The 17,911-nt window shown below is 48.9% G+C and overlaps 1 protein-coding gene across 1 annotated transcript; it reads right to left on the reverse strand.

Annotated features, from left to right (window-relative positions):
- Positions 1 to 177: 177 nt before the first annotated feature.
- On the reverse strand, positions 178 to 12,086 carry Ldlrad2 (low density lipoprotein receptor class A domain containing 2). The gene is made up of 5 exons (XM_013032557.1): positions 12,026 to 12,086; positions 7,992 to 8,408; positions 3,947 to 4,078; positions 514 to 678; positions 178 to 416 (listed from the first exon to the last, which is right to left on the reverse strand). Exons 1-5 carry the CDS (start codon positions 12,084 to 12,086, stop codon positions 178 to 180), a joined length of 1,014 nt encoding a protein of 337 aa, XP_012888011.1.
- Positions 12,087 to 17,911: the final 5,825 nt, after the last annotated feature.

Here is a 17,911-nt window from a genome sequence, read left to right on the forward strand (position 1 = left end):
CCACTCGACTCACCCTGCAAGGTGGGTTCCGTGGGCTGGGTACATGCTACCTCCTAGGACCCTCACCCCAACCTGGAAGATGGAACTTGGCACAGACAGAGGCTGAGAGAACGGAGTGGCCTGCCTATCATCAGCCAGCTAGCCAGGCCACCAGGCCTCAGCGCCACGCCTTCCTCTCTAGGGATGATCTCCCGGGTGCTGGAAGGCAGGCTGGCTTAGCTGCATCCCCGGGGTGACCCGGCCAGGACACCGGTAGCACGTGTGGCAGGCTGTGCCACATCTGAGGCGGAGGCTGAGGACCTCAGGGGGCCAGGCTGGCCCACCCAGGGAACAGCAACACCAAAGGAGGCCCGTGAGGAGACCAGTAGAGGCCAGGAGCAGCAAGGAGGCCAGAGCCACACTCGAGAGCCAGGGTCCTGCCAGAGGAAAGAGTGCACTCAGCCTCAGGCTGGGCCTGCTGCCAGGCCCACCACCCAGACAGGGACAATTGTGATCTTGGTGGAAGAGCCCCACCTTGCAAAGCCACATCCTGTCGAGCGGCGTCCTGGTCGGCTGTGGAGCGCCTCTCAGCTGCAGTGTGGGTAGGGACAGCAGTCCTGACAGCCAGGGAGAGAGACTGCCGGGGCCTGGAGGTGGCGTTGGCCATGCTTCCTGTCTGGTTGGATGTCACAGAAGTACCTGCAGCGAGCAGTAGCATGAGTGGCACACAGCCCCATCCTTCTGTCTCTGAAGACCTCTCAGTCTATCAGTGTCATCTTTCCACGTGTACAGAAGGGAAGGGAGGGACAGAGAGGTTGAGTTTGTTGTCAAGGTCACACAGCTGGAAACGAGGACATAACCTCATAGTCTAGCTCCAGGTCCTGGGGTTCTATAGAGTTTCTTCTCAGCAAGGGAGTTGCACACACAGACAGGTGCTGGGTGCTGGGTCCTGACAGTATTTACAAGGTTAGCTTGCACTTTGCTTATTTGACTAATAATTCTGTAGTATCTACCACCCCCTACTCATTGCTGTAGAATCTGGGGGACACAACCAGGAAGCAAAATAGACAGTGTAGTGTAGGAACACAGAAAAACATGAAGTGCTCTAGTAGGGCTAAGAGGCAGGGCATGGTGGCTGGAGATGGGGGGGGGGGGCTGTGCTATACTAGAGCTTGAACTTGGGACCTAGGCATTATCCCTTAGGTTTTTTTTCACTTAAGGCTGGTGCATTACTACTTGAGCCACCACTCTACTTCTGGCTTTTCAGTGATTAGAGATAAGCAGGAACTCAGATCTCAGCCTCTCGAGTAGATAGGATTATAGGTGTGAGCCACTGCTGCCTGGTGAGTTTGTTTGTTTTAATTGTAGGAAAACACATTTACCATCTAACTACTTAATGTGTACAGGGCCTTGAACTTACTCAGCAAGTTCTCTCAACTTGAGCCACACCTCCAGATCTTTTTTGCTTTATTTTATTTGGGTATAGGGTCAGCCTGGACTGTGATCCCCCTTTTCCTGCATAATTGATGCACCTTGTCACACCCAGCATTGGTTGATAAGGGGGCTCACTTCCATTTTCTTGAATCCGGAGGACAGTCCTCTTGATGGGAACCTTCTAAGTAGCTGAGATTACAGGTGTGAACCACTGCATTCAGCTCATCTTCAGAATTGTCTTCATTTAACACTTAATTCCTAAACCCTGCTCTGGGCAACCATGGTTTTACTTGATGAATCCAGCTCCTCTAGGGCCCTTCCTATTGGTCATACAGTATTTGCCCTTGGTGGCTGGCTGACTTCCCTGAGCACCAAGTTGATTTGGGTTGATTTTGGTTGTCACAAAATCATTCCTTTAATATTCCATCTTACAAATAGATCACATTTTCTTTCTGCACTCTTCTGTAGGTGGACACAGGGTTATTATTTTTACATAAAGGGGCCAGGAAAGAACTTGCATAAAGAATGAGGGGTAACAGAGACCTAAGGAGGTAATTCCACTCTGGGAGGCAAAGGAAGGAGCCTTTCTTCCAGGTGGAGGAAAAGGCAGAGACCAGAAGGCAGGAGTGTGGAGGCACTCCAGGTGGCTCTATGGAGAGGTCGAGGGCAAAGGGAAAGGGCTGGGAAAGGCTAATGCTGGTGGGAGGGGAGAAGTAAGTTGAGGGGGCGTGGTCAGCATGGAGGCAGGACAGGTGGCAGGGGCCTGTGAGCCCCTGGGAGGCTTTCCTTTCTCTGAGAGATTGGTGTTGCTGCAGAAGTGACACTGAGTTATGTTTTAGGAGGCTCCAGCACAGGAAAAACCTAACTTCCCACTCAAGTGTGAGCAGCACATAGCAACTTCCACAGGGTACAGTGCAGAGAAATTCACCAAGAAAGCAAGTTGCCAGGCACCGGTGGCTCATGCCTGTAATCATAGCTATTCAGAAGGCTAAGATCTGAGGATCACAGTTCAAAGCCAGCCTGGGCAGGAAAGTCCATGAGACTCTTATCTCCAATTAACCATCTCAAAGCCAGAAGTGGAGCCATAACTCAAATGATGGAGCACTAGCCTTGAGTGAAAAAGCTCAGGGACAGCACCCAGGCCCTGAGTTCAAGCCCCATAACTGACGGAAAAAGGAAGGAAGGGAGAGAGGGAGGGAGGGAAGGAGGGAGGAGTGAGTGAAAAAGAAAAAGGACAAAAGGAAAGAAAGAGAAATGAAGGGAAAGCTGACCTCAGCCAGGGGTCAAGGTCACCAGCCATCAGTAATGTTTTTTTGTATGAAACTTTGCAGCAGGAGGAGCTGAAGGGAGGAGACAACTAACTACTAACCAGAGTCCTAGGGCAGGAAGGATATTAGGTACAAAGTAGGAAACCCTGACTTTAATAACAATGTATCACTGTTGCTCAGTTAATCAAAGCAAATGTGTCCCAGTAATATATTAACAGTAGGCAAAACTCTTGTCAGGGCATTGTTTGAACTATCAATATTTGGTAAATTTACAACTGTTCTAAAAGTCTATAAAAGGCAAAAAGAGCTGGAACTTGTAGCTCATGCCTATTATCCTAGCTACTCAGGAGGCTGAGAGCTGAAGGATCAATGTTCAAGGCCAGCCCAGGCAGGAAAGTTCTCTAGACCCTAACTCAAAAACAAGCAGCAAAAAGCAACTAGTTCAAGTAGTAGAGTACCAGTTTAACAAGCATAGGATCCCGAGTTCAAGCCCTAGAACTGGGAGGAAAACACTTTTTTAAAGCACCTCCCTGCAGGGAGATCAGAAGTTACTATAACAATCAGACCAGGTATTGAACTAGAGCTTGAGCTCAGGACCTAGGTTCTCTATCACTTGAACTATAGCTCTACTTCTGGCTTTTCCGTGGTTAATTGGAGATGAGTCTCACATACTTTCCTGCCTAGGCTGGCTCTGAACTGCAGTCCTTAGATCTCAGCCTCCAGAATAGCTAGGATGACAGGCTTGAGCCACAAGCACCTGGCTGAGCTTATCTTTTTTTGGGGGGGTGGGAGGGGAGGTTCAGTCGTGGACCTGAACTCAGCCTGAGCGCTGCCCTTCAGCTCTTCAGCTCAAGGCTAGCGCTCTACCACTTGAGCCACAGCACCACTTCTGGCTTTTTTCTTTTTGCTTATGTGGTGCTGAGGAATGGAACCCAGGGCCTCATGCATGCAAGGCAAGCGCTCTACCACTGAGCCACCTTCCCAGCCACTGAACTTAAAGAAATACTTACAGGGGGCATTCAAGCCCAGAGTTCAAGCTCCGTGACCAAAAAAAAAAAAAAAAAAAAGGAAACCTTCTGCCACTGAACCATCACTCAGAAACGGGGGGACTAGGGGACTAGACCTTCTGGCCCTTGGTGGAAGACCTGACTCTCATTTCTGCCCTCTGCCTCACACCTGCTGCACCTGACTCCTCACAGACCCAGCCCCAGGGAAGGGAAGGAGGGTCAGGCTCCCACAGGGCCCAGGCCTCATCCATTACCTACCTCTACAGTTGGCTGGTGGCCAGGCATCCTGGTCGCTGCCATCACCGCAGTTATCCACGTCCCAGACATCACACAGCAGGCTCAGGGGGATGCACCTTCCATTCCCACAGCGGAAGTAGGGGCCACAAGACCCTGGGAGAGGAAGGAGAAACCCAGGATGATGTTAGCCATAGAAGTGGGGCCCGTAGGGGGAGAGGCATGACCAGGAAAGAGCTGTGTGCCTACATAAGTGTGCATAAGTGTGACAGAAGTGTAGGCAGGGACATGGAACACAACAATAACCACAGAGGTGGAGCAGCTCAGCTCACTTTTCCTTTTCCATCCTCTTCTGTGCCCGCTCACTTCATCCTCATGATGATGCCACAAACCGAATACTGTTATAAACTCTGAGTTAGAAATAAGACTGAAGCCGAGTGCCAGTGGCTCATGCCTGTAATCCTAGCTACTCAGGAGGCTGAGATCTGAGGATCACTGTTTGAAACCAGCCTGGGCAGAAACGTCTCTGTGAGACTCTTATCTTTAATTAACCCCTCAAAAACTGGAAGTGGTGCTATAGCTCAAGTGATAGAGTGCAATCCTTGAGCACAAAAGCTTGGGGACAGTGCCCAGGCCCTGAGTTCAAGTTTAGGTCGCCTGACCAAGGCTACACAGCTTGTATTAAGTCAGAGGCAAGCTTGGTCTGAAGCCTGTGCTCATAAAACAGTGGTACCAAGTGGCATAATGTGGATCTGCACATCTGTACACATGGGAGCACATACATGTGTGTAGCCTGCAGTATCCTGAGCACTCCTGGCCTTACACCTGCCATCAACTCCACCTGACTTCTGCCTATATTCCTGCCCAGCTTGCTCCCTTCCCATCCCAACTCCATGTTTCTTCACCCTGGACTGCACCTCCCTACGCTGTGATTCAAGAAGGCAGGGACCTCTTTTTTGCACTGCTGTGTCCTCAGAGCCAAGGAGAGCCTAGCATCTAGCAGGTGCTCAGCTCATGTTTTCTAGTGAATGACTATGTCCACAAGTGAAATAATGGTATGACTCCATGCACTGTGTCTGCCAGGCAGGTCCATGCTGTGGGCAACAGCTAGCTCAGAGGGACTGAGGGTCAGTACATAGCTCTAGTTGGCATGGAATTCAGGCCCCACCAGGTAGAACATTTCATTTCCAGGCCACAGAAATGGATACTATAACTCACAGAAACAATCAGATTCAGCCCCAGGACCTTGGCTAGAGCCACAGGAAAGGATGCCTATTCTGTCTGTCATGAGATTGCAGTGAGGGTGATGGAGGCGGGAGCTGCAGGGTGATCAGGCAGTGAAGTAAGAGGGGGCCCTGCCTGAGACAGAAGCCAAACAGACCCACACAGGGCAAAGATACAGGGAACAGAGGACGGAACCCAGGGGACAGTGCTCCAACTCCTGGATCCGCTGTACATGGACTAACATCTTTTTTTGCGGGAGGGTGGGGGTGGGGGCAGTCGGTCATGGGGCTTGAACTCTGGGCTTGGGCACTGTCTCTGAGCTCTTCAGCTCAAGGCGAGCTCTCTATACTTGAGCCACTTCCAGTTTTCTGGTGGTTAATTGGAGATGAGTCTCACAAGGGGCAGGGGAGAGGGGGGAGGTTGCAGCTGGGAAGGTGGCCCAGTGGTAGAGCGCTTGCCTTGCATGCATGAGGCCTTGGGTTTGATTCCTCAGCACCACATAAGCAGAAAAAGCTGGAAGTGGTGCTGTGGCTCAAGATAGAGCACTAGCCTTGAGCTGAAGAGCTGAGGGACAGCGCCCAGGCCCAGAGTTCAAGCCCATGACCAACCCTCCCACCCCCACCCCCCAAAAAAAATGTCTTACGGACTTTCCTGCCTGGATGGCTTTGAACACCATCCTCAGATCTCATCATCCTGAGTAACTAGGATTACAGGCGTGAGCCACCAGTGGCCTGCTGGACTAACATCTTAATATCCCACCATTGTTGGGCTTCCACTAACTTGAGTTTGGCTTCTTCTGCATGCGAATGAAAGTACATGTTCTGGGGAAGGACTGTGGGTGACAGGACCAGGTGGGGGTCTAGGAGAGAAAAGCAGCAGCATACTGGCGAGGTCAGAAAGATAGGCCTGAGGAGCAGCCCAGGTGAACCAATAGGAGGGGCCTGCAGGGGTGAAAGGAACAGTTCTTCATTCCGATGACAAAAGGGAACCCCAACACAGTCCTGCTGCAGGCTGAGCAGCTGTGATGACTGGCAGCTGCCCAGGTAGAAAGGCACAGCAGTGGTCAGGGAAAAAGGGTGAGAGGGAGGGACAGAGAGAGGGAGGAGCATGCTGCCAGCTTTCTATCAGCTAGTGAAGGCTATTTGGAAATCAACCTAACATAACAGGAACTTTGGTACCTTAGAGACTCCAGGACCCAGAAATAGGAACTCCCCAGGACCATGACTCATGGCCCTAAGGCTCTAGGGGATACATTTCAAATTGTTTATCTCAGAGCCAGAGACTCCACTAGAGAGGGGAGTCTTGAATCCACAAGTCAGGCATGCAGACTCCAGGGAGGAAGGAGACAAATGAGGTCAATGTCAAGATCTGGTTCTCCAGAAGCTGGCTGTACCTTGTTGGGACTGTGCACATTCCTGTTGTACTCCAGCAATGGAAATGAAGCCTTGAGCCAAGCACCGGTGGCTCACGCCTGTAATCTTAGCTACTCAGGAGGCTGAGATCTGAGGATCTTGGTGAAAGGATCAAAGCCAGCCTGGGCAGGAAAGTCCGTGAGACTCTTACTTCCAATAAACCACCAGAAAACCGGAATTGGCGCTGTGGCTCAAGTGTAGAGCGCTCGCCTTGAGCTGAAGAGCTGAGGGACAGCGCCTAGGCCCAGAGTTCAAGCCCCACAACCGACCCAAAAAAAAAAGAAACAAGAAAGAAAGGAAGGAAGGCCTTGTAGGGTTTTGATTCCACAGCATGGCTCCAGTCCTAGGAGAACCCGCTGGGGTAGAAGCTGGCACTGGACTGGAGCGACAGGACTCAGTACAAAAGCCCCAACCTCTGCAGCTACAAATGGCAGATGTCCTGGAGGGCAGCAGGAACATGGCAGAGGCTCAGCCTGCAGCTAGGGGCTGGGACTGAACTGCCATGCACAGGGCAGGCATGAAGCTTGAAAAACCGGCATTACCAGTCCAGGAAGACCCTTTCTTGCATAAACCAGTTCCTTCTTACAATCCATGACCATCTGGATTTCTTCCTCCACCTTCTCTTCCTCCTTCTCCAGTGTTAGGGCTTGAACACAGCACCTCTCAAATTCTCATATCTTGCTAGTGTTTACCACTTGAGCTAACTCCACTCTAACCCTTTTTGTATTGTTTGGTTTATTTTTTTGGTGCCCATTCTGGGCTTGAACTCTGGGCCTGGTTGCTGTCTTTCAGCTCTTTAGCTCAAGGCTAGTGCTCTACCACTTGAGCCACAGCGCCACTTCTGGTTTTCTGGTGGTTAGTTGGAGATAAGAATTTCACGGACTTTTTTGCACAGGCTGACTTTGAAACCCAATCCTCGATCTCAACTTCCTGAGTAGCTAGGGTTACAGAAGTGAGCCACTAGAGCCTGGCTGTATTTTCGGTTTTGATACAGGGTTTGCTAACTTTGCCAGGGCTGACCTCAGCACTCATGATACTCTGGCCTCTATTTGTCCTATAGCTGGGCTTACAGACATGTACCATGCTCTCTCTTCTAGCTTTGCCTTTCTGCACACCTCTGACAGGTTGGCTGAAGAGCCAGAGGAGTTTGTGTATGAACATGAGTGCAAACATGTGTAAGTGTGTAAGGGGATGTGTGTGTATGATGCAGCTATGATGTGGCTTGTGTTTAAGCAAGGAGTGTGAGGTTGAGTATATAAGGGGTTAGTGTGAGGGTGCAGCTATGTGTGTGTGTGTCTGTGTGTGTGTGTCTGTGTGCATCTCTTTCTGATAGGACTTTTGCTTCTCCACCTCCCTGGGCCCACAGGGTCTCCCCATTCCCGGCTCCCACAGCCTCCCGTGTAGCCCCATCCTGACCTTCAATCCTGACCCACCTAAATGGAAAGAGGTGGCCGCTCCCACGAAGTCCACGCGGGGCTGGCTGCCTCTGGTGACCAGGCGCAGGCCGAGGAAGGGTCCAGAGGAGGTCACCGGGGCGGGGATGGTCAGGCCGCACAGAGGGGGCCCCAGGGGCTGGGGCACCTCTGGAGAACCCTCGTAGAACTGCAGGTAGGAGCCGGGGGCGCAGGGATCAGCCGGCGCGGGGGGCTCCTGGGCCCCCGGTGTCGTCAGGCTGTAGACTAGGAAGAAGTGGAACTGGAAGCGAATCCTGTCGCCGGGGGCGGCCGCCTGCACCCACAGCCAGCAGTCAGTGTCCTGAGCCACGAAGTAGAAGCGGCGGGACGTCGCGTGGGAGCGCAGCAGCAGCCCGTCCCCGTGCCACGTGTGGCCGCACCGCTCCTCCAGGTGGGCTGCAGTGGGCCAGGGGCACAGGCATCGTGGTCATGCGCGCGGTCCGGATTTGACTGCGCCCCCACCCCTCCCTTCGTGATTGGAAAAATGGGGACTAAGCAGGCGCAGAAATCATTCTTTTACTTGAGCCATGCCTCTATCCCGGCTTTTTGTTGGTTAATTGGAGACGGAGTCTTGTAGACTTTCTGCTGGAGGTGGCTGGCCTCAACTTTGGATCCTTTAGATCTCAGCCTTCCAGTAGCTTGGATTTACAGATTACAGCCTCAAGTGTCTGGAAAGCTCGGAATAATTAATGAGGACTAAGAGATTGAATTCAAGTCTGTAGTCCTAGGAAGCTGAAGAATTTTCCAAGTTGTTGTTTTCAGTTGTGGAGCCTGAACTCTGGGCCTGGGCGCTGTCCCTCAGCTCTTCAGCTCAAGGCTAGTGCTCTACCACTTGAGCCACAGTGCCACTTCCAGCTTTTTCTGCTTATGTGATGCTGAGGAATCGAACCCAGGGCCTTCATGCATGCAAGACAAGCACTCTACCACTGAGCCACCTTCCCAGCTCTTCCAGGTTATTTTTTGTTTTTGGTCTGTGTGTGTGTGTGTGTGTGTGTGTGTGTGCTGGTTCTGGGGCTTGAATTTAGGGCCTGGGCACTGTGCCTGAGCTTGTTTTTGCTCAAAGCTAGTGCTCTACCACTAAGCCACAGCACCATTTAGGGCTTTTTTTTTTTTAAATTTTAATAGTTAATTGCAGATAAGAGTCTCGGGGACTTTCCTGCCAGGCTAGCTTTGAACTGTAATCTTCAGATTTCCATATCCAGAGTAGCTAGGATGACAGGGGTGAGCCTCTGACACCCAGATATTTTCCAGGTTTTAAACAGATCATATGGTATGGAGACCACAAACGCATCCTGCGGCTACTCTGCCTCCAGAGCAGTTGTGTGATTACTGGCCTCAAGTTGAAGTTGGGTTGTTGGGTCTAACCAGCGCCATCTTGGCCATGTGGTGGATAGGGAATTAGGTTTAACTGGCACCATCTTGTCTTCATGGTGGAGAAAGGGGATATCCCATCTCCCAGGTGATGGGCATGCCTGAATTCTTAGAGGCAGGGGCAGGGACTTGGACGACAGATTAGTGGACCTGTCAGCCCTAGGCCATGAATTTAGGAGAATCTCTCTGTGACTCTACCTCCTAATCTGAGCCTATTTTAGGGTCAGACCAGCTCAGATGCACTTACACTAGGCCTGGTGTGCCGTGTCTTCTGTCTCCTGGCTCACCTCCTGTCAACATGGTGTTCCACTTCAGCTCTCCATTGGGGTTGATCTGGGTTGTTGATATTGTTTGTCTCCTCTTTCCTCTCCTGCTCTCATGGCTCTAACACTACACTAACAATATTAAGTGTATTCATGGGGCTGCAGGTCTTCATGATAGGAGGACACTTGCAGACGCCAGCTTTCTAATAAAGACTCCCAATTCCACCTCTTAAAATGTGGCTTCTCAAAAAAAAAAAAAAAGTGGCTTCTCTGTATCTTGCCAACTGGATTTACCTTTACAACAAAGTTTTCAACTAAAGGCAACTGACATGCTGAGCTGGAACCCAGTGACAAACAGGCCCTGGGCTCATCCCCACCCAGCCTCTGCTCCAAGAGAATGATAAAACAAGCCTCCTGCCAGTCCAGGTCAAGTGTGGCCCATAAATAAAAACAAATGTTGTTTTTTGGAGCCCATGGTAAGTTGGAATTGCAACTAAAAGGTTGTGTACCCTGTCTAGCTCAGAGCTTCAGACAGCAATCAGCATTTAATGGGTTATCCAAATGTCAGCAATTTCTATTATCTCATTCAATGGTGGGGTCGACACATTTGGGTACCTGCTCACCCCACAGCCTTTTCCTGTTTCTTGCGATCTAATTCTATTTGCCAGGTTTAGGGATTGTTTATGTGTTCTGATAGTTTATTAGTTCTGACTAATGAGACTTAAGGAAAGGTCTTCTGGAGTTCCCAAGGAATGGCTTTCCACCCGATTAAAAAAAAAAAAGTGGTGGGAGTGGTATCAGACTGTGATAAAGCCTCCTTTTTCTTCCTGCTTCAGAAAGCAGTTGACTAAGGATGTGATGGTTGGAGCTGCAGCAACTGCCTGTCAAAAATGAGGTGGCGAACATTACAGAGAAATGCTATATGGTTGAGCTGCCTAGTTAACCATCTCAGGGATCAGACAGCCACTCAGTAGCTTAAGCACCGGAGGGTTGGTATCTGTCTTTTATAGCACAGATTAGCTTTGGTACCAAGTTCTCGTAAGAACTGAGAACAAATAAGTCTTCAAACTCCCTACAGTGATTTTTGTAAGGATAGAGAATAGAAGGTAAACCAGGTGTTGGTGGTTCATGCCTGTAATCCGAACTATTCAAGAAGTTAAGATCTGAGCTTCACAGTTCAAAGCCAGCCTGGGCAGGAAGGTCCACAAGAGGTGCCTATCTCTAATTAAATACCAGGAAACCAGAGGTAGCACTGTGGCTTAAAGTGGTAGAGCAATAGACTTGAGCAAAAAAGCTCAGAGACAGAGTTCAAGTCCCACAACCAAAAAACAAAACCAAACAAAACAAAGAATATAAGGTACATTTTCTGGGGCAAGGTGTGGGTCCCAGTGGGTGCTTGAGGAACAGCCAAGATAATCCTTTGGGACTGAGGGCATACAAGCATTTCCCCATATTTATAAAGTCTACTAAAGCCAGGGGCTGTCCTTTCATGGGGTAAGGGTGAGCACCCTTTATGTGCCAGGCTCTGTCAAGTGTCTTGTAGTTTACTCAGATGCAAAGTGGTACTTGTCCCTTAAGGGGCAAGCACCTATGATGGTTCCTATTTGACTGCAATTTGCTTTTCCTTCCTGGCAATACTGAGAAGGGAAGCCATCCATGCAGCTTGCATGTGCTGAGTAGGTGCTTTGCCACTGAGCCACACCCCAGCTCCTTTACCGACTTAAGGGTCTTAATTCCTAGAGAACTGAAGTAATGGGTGGAGGGAGAAATGCAGGAAGCAAGGCTCATGCCTGTAATCCTAGCTGCTCAGAAGGCTGAGATCTGAGGATCATGGCTGAAAGCCAGACCTATCCATGACATACATTTATTCTCTTGTCATTTCCTGGGTGCCTGTCTTTGACATGGGGGCTCAGTTCACTGAATCCTCATGTGACACAGAAATGTCGGTGAGACTCTTGATATCCAATTAAGCAGCAAAAACAAACAAACAAACAGAAGTAGAAGTATGGTAGAACACTGGCCTTGAGTGAAAAGACAAGCAAGAACATGAGACCTTGAGTTCAAGCCCCAGTACTGACACCAAAAAGAAAAAGAAGTGAAACAGGAAGCAGCATTCGGACAAGTGTCAATGTGGGCTGATTCCAACTCCAGACCCTAGCGCAGCAGGCCCTGCTCACTCCCAGACCCCTGCTGTTTGGGAACCAGGTCGCTAGCCTTCTAGAAGGGTTTGGAATAGACTCGGTGGGTACCAAGCTGACCAGGCATAGTGTTTCTCAGCCTCCTCCATTCAAAGGGTCCAAACTTATCAGAGTGCTGACTGGGAGAGCTAATGGAAGGGGGCTGAGTCTCGGGGAGTCCAGCGAGGCCCCCCACACTCACCAGTGTCCAGGGCAGACACAGTCAGGGTGGCCACACCCAGCAGAAGCAGATAAGACGCCATTGGGACTCCCCGTCCCCAGCAGCAGATCTCTAGTTTGGGGTCTTTGTGGAGACTGGAGGGGAGGGAACCTGGCCAGCTAGCAGAAGCTGACAGCCACAGGAGCAGGGTAGCAAAGTCACCAGCTCCAGCCTCTCCCCTGGCATATCCTCCTTTGGGTAAGGGTTGGGTCTAGGGGTTGCTATGGAGATTTGAAGCCAGGGAGGATGTTGGCTTGCCCCCTGCCAGACAGGAACCAGGAAACACAGATCCGGGTTTGCCCTTGGGCCTGTGGGAGGGAAACTCAGAGCTGCTGTCTTTCTTGAGACACAGCTTGAGGGAAGCCCGGGACACAAAGAAGCCAGAATGAGGGCTTCTAGAAGCAGCAAAATGTCAGGTGCAGGTGGCTCACACCTGTAATCCTAGCTACTCAAGAGGCTGAAATGTGAGGATCATGTACACTTATGAACCCAGCCACTGGGGAGACTGAAGCAATACAGTAATTATTTCAAAGCCAGCCTAGCAACTTGCCAAGATGCTGTCTCAAGATTAAAATTTTAAAAACTACCAGCCTTCAAGGCTGGAAAGGTGGCTCAGTGGTAGAGTGCTTGCCTTGCATGCATGAGACCCTGGGTTTGATTCCTCAGCACCACATAAGCAGAAAAAAGCTGGCAGTGGCATTGAGGCTGAAGTGGTAGAGCCTTGAGCTGAAGAGCTGAGGGACAGCACCCAGGCCCAGAGTTCAGGCCCCACAACCTACAAAAAAAAAAAAAAAAAAAAGCTTCATATAAGCTCTGTGCAGGGGCTGCAGTTCTTTGAGACCAGAATCCTTCTGCAGTCACCAGCTCTCCAATAAAGACTACCAATTTGACCTCTCAAAATGTGGCTTCTCTATTTTGAGACTGAATTCTCATCCAACAGGAGAAACTTAGCCTTGTCTGGAGCAATGAGAATACAGAATAATAAAATGAACATGTAATAGTAAAATAAAGATTTTAATACATAATTATAAAATGCTTAATAACAGAACATATGAATGAAAGCAATTTACTGATTGCTTCCCATGTGATAGGGATTGCGGTGTATCTCATCTCTGGTAGCCTGTATAGTAGCACCATGGCAGGCTCCACTACCCCACTTTACAGATGCAGAAACTGAGGCATGATAGATTCCATATCCAGGAGGCCAGAACTTCTGCCTTCCCACAAGTGAGGAGAATCTGGGCTGCAGGAGAAGTCCATGGCACCCAGCAGACTGCCAGAGCTCACCCTGCCTGGAGAGCCTACCTTGTCTGCTTTTGGCCCACACTGTGAGGAAGAGCCCTCCAATCCCACAGAGGCCAAGTGAGGCGCTGAGGTTCAGTTGGCAGAAGCAGCAGAGCCAGAGTGTGGAAGTGCATCTGCCTTGCTCCTCCTAAGTCAACAGGAGGGAGCTTGGCTCCTGGCATTCGGCTTTTTTTCCCTTTTCTTGTACCTGCATGTTGACAGAGGTTAATACCTCACCATATAAAAGGAAAGGACAAAAAAAAACGAGACAAGCCAATTTTATAAAACTAAGAAAATAGGGCATAATTAGACTGAAGCCCTTATAAGTCACTAGTGAGGGCAGGAGGAAAATGGAGATTGATGATGGACCACAGAAACATAATAAAACATAACTGTGCACTGCCTGGTGCTGGTGGCTCACGCCTGTGATCCTAGCTCTACTTGGGAGGCTGAGATCTGAGAATCAAGGTTCAAAGCCAGTTGGTCAGGAAAGCCTCTGAAGCTCTTATCTCCAATTAACTACCAAAAATCTGGAAGTAGAGCTGTGGCTCAAATGATAGAATACTAACCTTTAATGAAAACCTCAGAGTCAGTGCCCAGACCCTGAGTTCAAGCCCAATTATCTCCCTCCTCCCCCCTCCCAAAAAAAAAAAAAGGAAAAAAGATCAAGAACAAGAGATAGTCACAAAACAGTACCTGCTAACAAGCTGTCAAAACAAAACAAAAAGACTTTTCATATCGGCCAAGCAAGGCAAACAGCAATCCTCCCGGTGGATATTTCTTTACCAATGACTTTTGCATAGATACCAAATACCAGGTATCCAGACAGTTCATTGGGGGGGGGGAGCTAGGTGCTGTCCCTGAGCTTTTTTGTTGCTGTTCAGTCCTGGGGCTTGAACTCTGGGCTTGGACGCTGTCCCTGTGCTCTTCAGCTCAAGGCGAGCGCTCTACCGCTTGAACCACAGCATCACTTTTGGTTTTCTAGTGGTTTATTGGAGATAAGTCTCACAGACTTTCCTGCCCTGGCTGACTTTAAACCTTGATCCTCAGATCTCAGCCTCCTGAGTAGCAAGGATTACAGTCTTGAGCTACTGGTGCCCGGCTCCTTGAGCTTTTATAGTGAAGGCTAGCCCTCTATCACTGGAGTCACAGCTCCACTTCAGCTTTTTTGGTGCTTAATTGGAGATCATAGTCTCATGGACTTTCCTGCCTGGGCTGTCTTTAAGCCTTGATCCTCAGATCTCAGCCTCCTGTCTCCTGTTTCCTGGCTCTACTCCATCACCTTGGAGTCCCATTTCAGCTCTCCATTGGAGCTGATCTGATTTGTTGGTATTGTTTTTCTGCTTTTTCTTTTGCTCCCATGGCTCATTTTTCTGACAGTGTTAAGTGTATTCATGGGACTGCAGATTTTTGGGACAGGCAGCCATCTGCAGGCCGCCAGTGCTCTAATAAAGACTCCAGATTTGACCTCTCAAAATGTGGCTTCTCTGTTCTCTCTATAAAACACATTTTGTCCACTGGGTATATAATCCATATTTTCACTATTCAGTCATCCATCAATGGACACCCTGGCTAATTCCATATCTCAGCTATTGAAATAGTGTACAACACAGAATGTAAATTTTTCTTTAATATATGGACTTCCTTTCTTCTGGAAATGTTCCCAGGACTAGGACTACTGGATCATATGGCAGTTCTATTTTTGGCTTTTTGAGGAACCTCCATATTGTTTTCCATAATGGCTGTCCTAGTTTACATTCTCACCAACAATCTAAAGGTTCTCTTTCTCTATAACCTCACCAGTGTGTGTTTGTGTGTGTGTGTGTGTGTGTGTGAGAGAGAGAGAGAGAGAGAGAGAGAGAGAGACAGAAAGAGAGAGAGACAGAGAGACAGAAAGAGAGAGTGTGTGTGTGTATTGTATGTATGTTTGGGAGGGGCAGTTGCCAGGACTTGAACTCAGAACCTCCTGAACTCTTGTTTGACTTTTTTTTTTTCAGTTGTGGGGTCTGAACTCTGAGCCTGGGTGTTGTCCCTCAGCTCTTCAGCTCAAGGCTAGCACTCTACCACCTGAGCCACAGTGCTACTGCCAGCTTTTTCTGCTTATGTGGTGCTGAGGAATTGAACCCAGGGCCTCATGCATACAAGGTAAGCACTCTACCACTGAGCCACCTTCCCAGGCCCTCACTTGGTTTTCTTGCTCATGCTTAACTCTGATTTGAACCATGCCTTCAGCCCAGCTTGATGCTGGTTATTTTAGATATGGGGTCTGGTAGGCTTTTCTGCCTGGGATGGCTTTGAACCATAATCCTCTGGACCTCAGCCTCCTGAGTAGCTAGGATTACAGGTGTGAGCCACAGTGGTCAGCTTCAGTATTAATTTTTGAAAATTTTTGACTCATGGTCTCCTTTCATAGTTACATTAACTCAAGTTTACAAGTACTGGGATTGCAGGGGTGCGTCACCATGCCAGGCTATGTCAAAGGTTTCAAATGACATATATGGCTTACATTCCAAAAACACAATACAAAGGGGGCAGAGTGAGAACTGGGAAACTTTTTGCAATAATCTAAGTGAGAGACCAAGGTGGAAACTAATAACAATGCAATAATTGCATTGTATGTATCTATACACACTGTTTTTCAGTGTACAATGCTAGGGACTAAACCCAAGGCCATGCTTTTGCATAAGTTATACTCTCTTTTTTTCCCCTCTCTGTGTGGGGAGAATTCACTTATTTTTGTGCCAGTCCTGGGCTTGACCTCAGGGCCTGGGCACTGGCCCTGAGCTTTTTTGCTCAAGTCTAGCACTCTACCACTTGAGCCACAGCTGTACATCTGGCTTTTTTGGTGGTTAACTGGAGATAAGAGTCTCATGGGCTTTCCTGCCCTGGCTGGCTTCAAACCACCACCTTCATAAAATACCTAGACTCCCACTGACCCCAATTTTACAGTAGAGGGCCGTCATAAGTTTACAAAAAGAAAAATTGCACCCCCTCCAGAATATGGTTAAACTGTGACAAGCTGCTTTACAACCTACCTAGGTCATGAATACACAGATGGTGTTTGCTACCATCTCCTTGGAGCCAAGTTGTCTCCTTAGCTGCAGTACCAAACTTCCCCGGTACTAAGTGTAGTAGGAAGACCCCTACTCAGACAGGCAAGCCCACCTAGTCATCCAGAGTGACAGAGCCCACTGCAACAAAGTTGTTAACAAAAAAGCAACTTTACTGAGAAGGTTCCTACACTGACCAGTCAGGGCCACAGCACAGGCAGGTTCGGGATCTGGTATGGTGACCCAGAGCAGCCCCCATTCTTTGGTTTTTAAAGGCAAAATCCATGAGGTCACAGTGCAGGTGACCAATGGGATCATAATACACAAAGGGTTGTACAGTCATACCGACCACACACAGGTGGACAATAGGCAGAGTTTACCGTAAGCCTGTGCAAAAGGCAGGGTTTATGGTAAGCACGTGGTGTCACCATTTGGAGCCAGATAACAACCTATCTGTTTTGTGGGCAGTCTTTAACTCAATAATCAAGGGTGGGTTAGGTTGTTAAGGGGAGGTGGACCAGATGCATTTTTTTTCATTCTGGGAACTAGGCCCATCAAGTCTAAAATCTCTAAAACAAAGGCAAAGCTCAAAATGGAATCCTACCAGCTGAGGCCCCATCTCAGGGTCCACTTCACTAAGCACACGTGTAATTTGCAGTTTTTGCCTTTACAATCCTCATTATCTTCCCCTCAGGGCCACTTTGTTAGCCACTCTCTGTTGCCTTGCTATTAAAAAAAAAAAGGACCTAGGACCTTCAAAGTCCTCAGTGCCTGGTGCTCCACTGTTTTGACTTGCATGGATGTAGCACTCAGATCTCTGTCTCTTAAGCAGCTAAGCTTAAGTTGTGAGCCACCAGTGCCCAGATACTTATTTTATGTCTCACTACTTTCCCCAGGTTGACCTAGGACATCTTTGCCCAAGCAATCTTCCTGACTCAGTATAATCAAGTAGCTGAGACCACAAGTGCGTACCATCACACTCTGCTTCTGTATATATTTTGAACACACAGATTTTTTTTTTTTTTTTGCCAGTCGTGGGGCCTGAAATCTGGGCCTGGGCACTGTCCCTCAGCTTTTCACCTCAAGGCTGGCACTCTACCACTTGAGCCACAGCACCACCTTTGGCTTTTACTACTTATGTGGTGCTGAGGAATCAAACCAAGGGCCTCATGCATGCAAGGCAAGCACTCTATCACTGAGCCACCTTCCCAGACCCCAGCCAGAAGTTTTTGTAGAAGAACAAGGTAGGGTTAGAAGAGAAGGAAAGAAGGGTACCTCTAAGATTTCTGGAAGGACAGATGCCATTTACTGGAGATGGGAAAGATTACAGAGGATATTTTCAGGGGGCAGTTGGAAGAGGAATTAGTTTTATAAGAGAGTTCAGTAAGTGAGAAACAGACAAGCCACATTTTGAGAGGTCAAATTGGGAGTCTTTGTTGGAGAGCCAGCATCTACAGGCAGACTCCTGTCTCAGCAACCCGGAACAAAGCTTGAACCAAGCTTTTAATGACAAACCCACATACCTGGGGTGTAG

This window comes from Dipodomys ordii, unplaced genomic scaffold (genome assembly GCF_000151885.1).
Source record: "Dipodomys ordii isolate 6190 unplaced genomic scaffold, Dord_2.0 Scaffold6, whole genome shotgun sequence".
NCBI classification, from domain to species: domain Eukaryota; kingdom Metazoa; phylum Chordata; class Mammalia; order Rodentia; family Heteromyidae; genus Dipodomys; species Dipodomys ordii.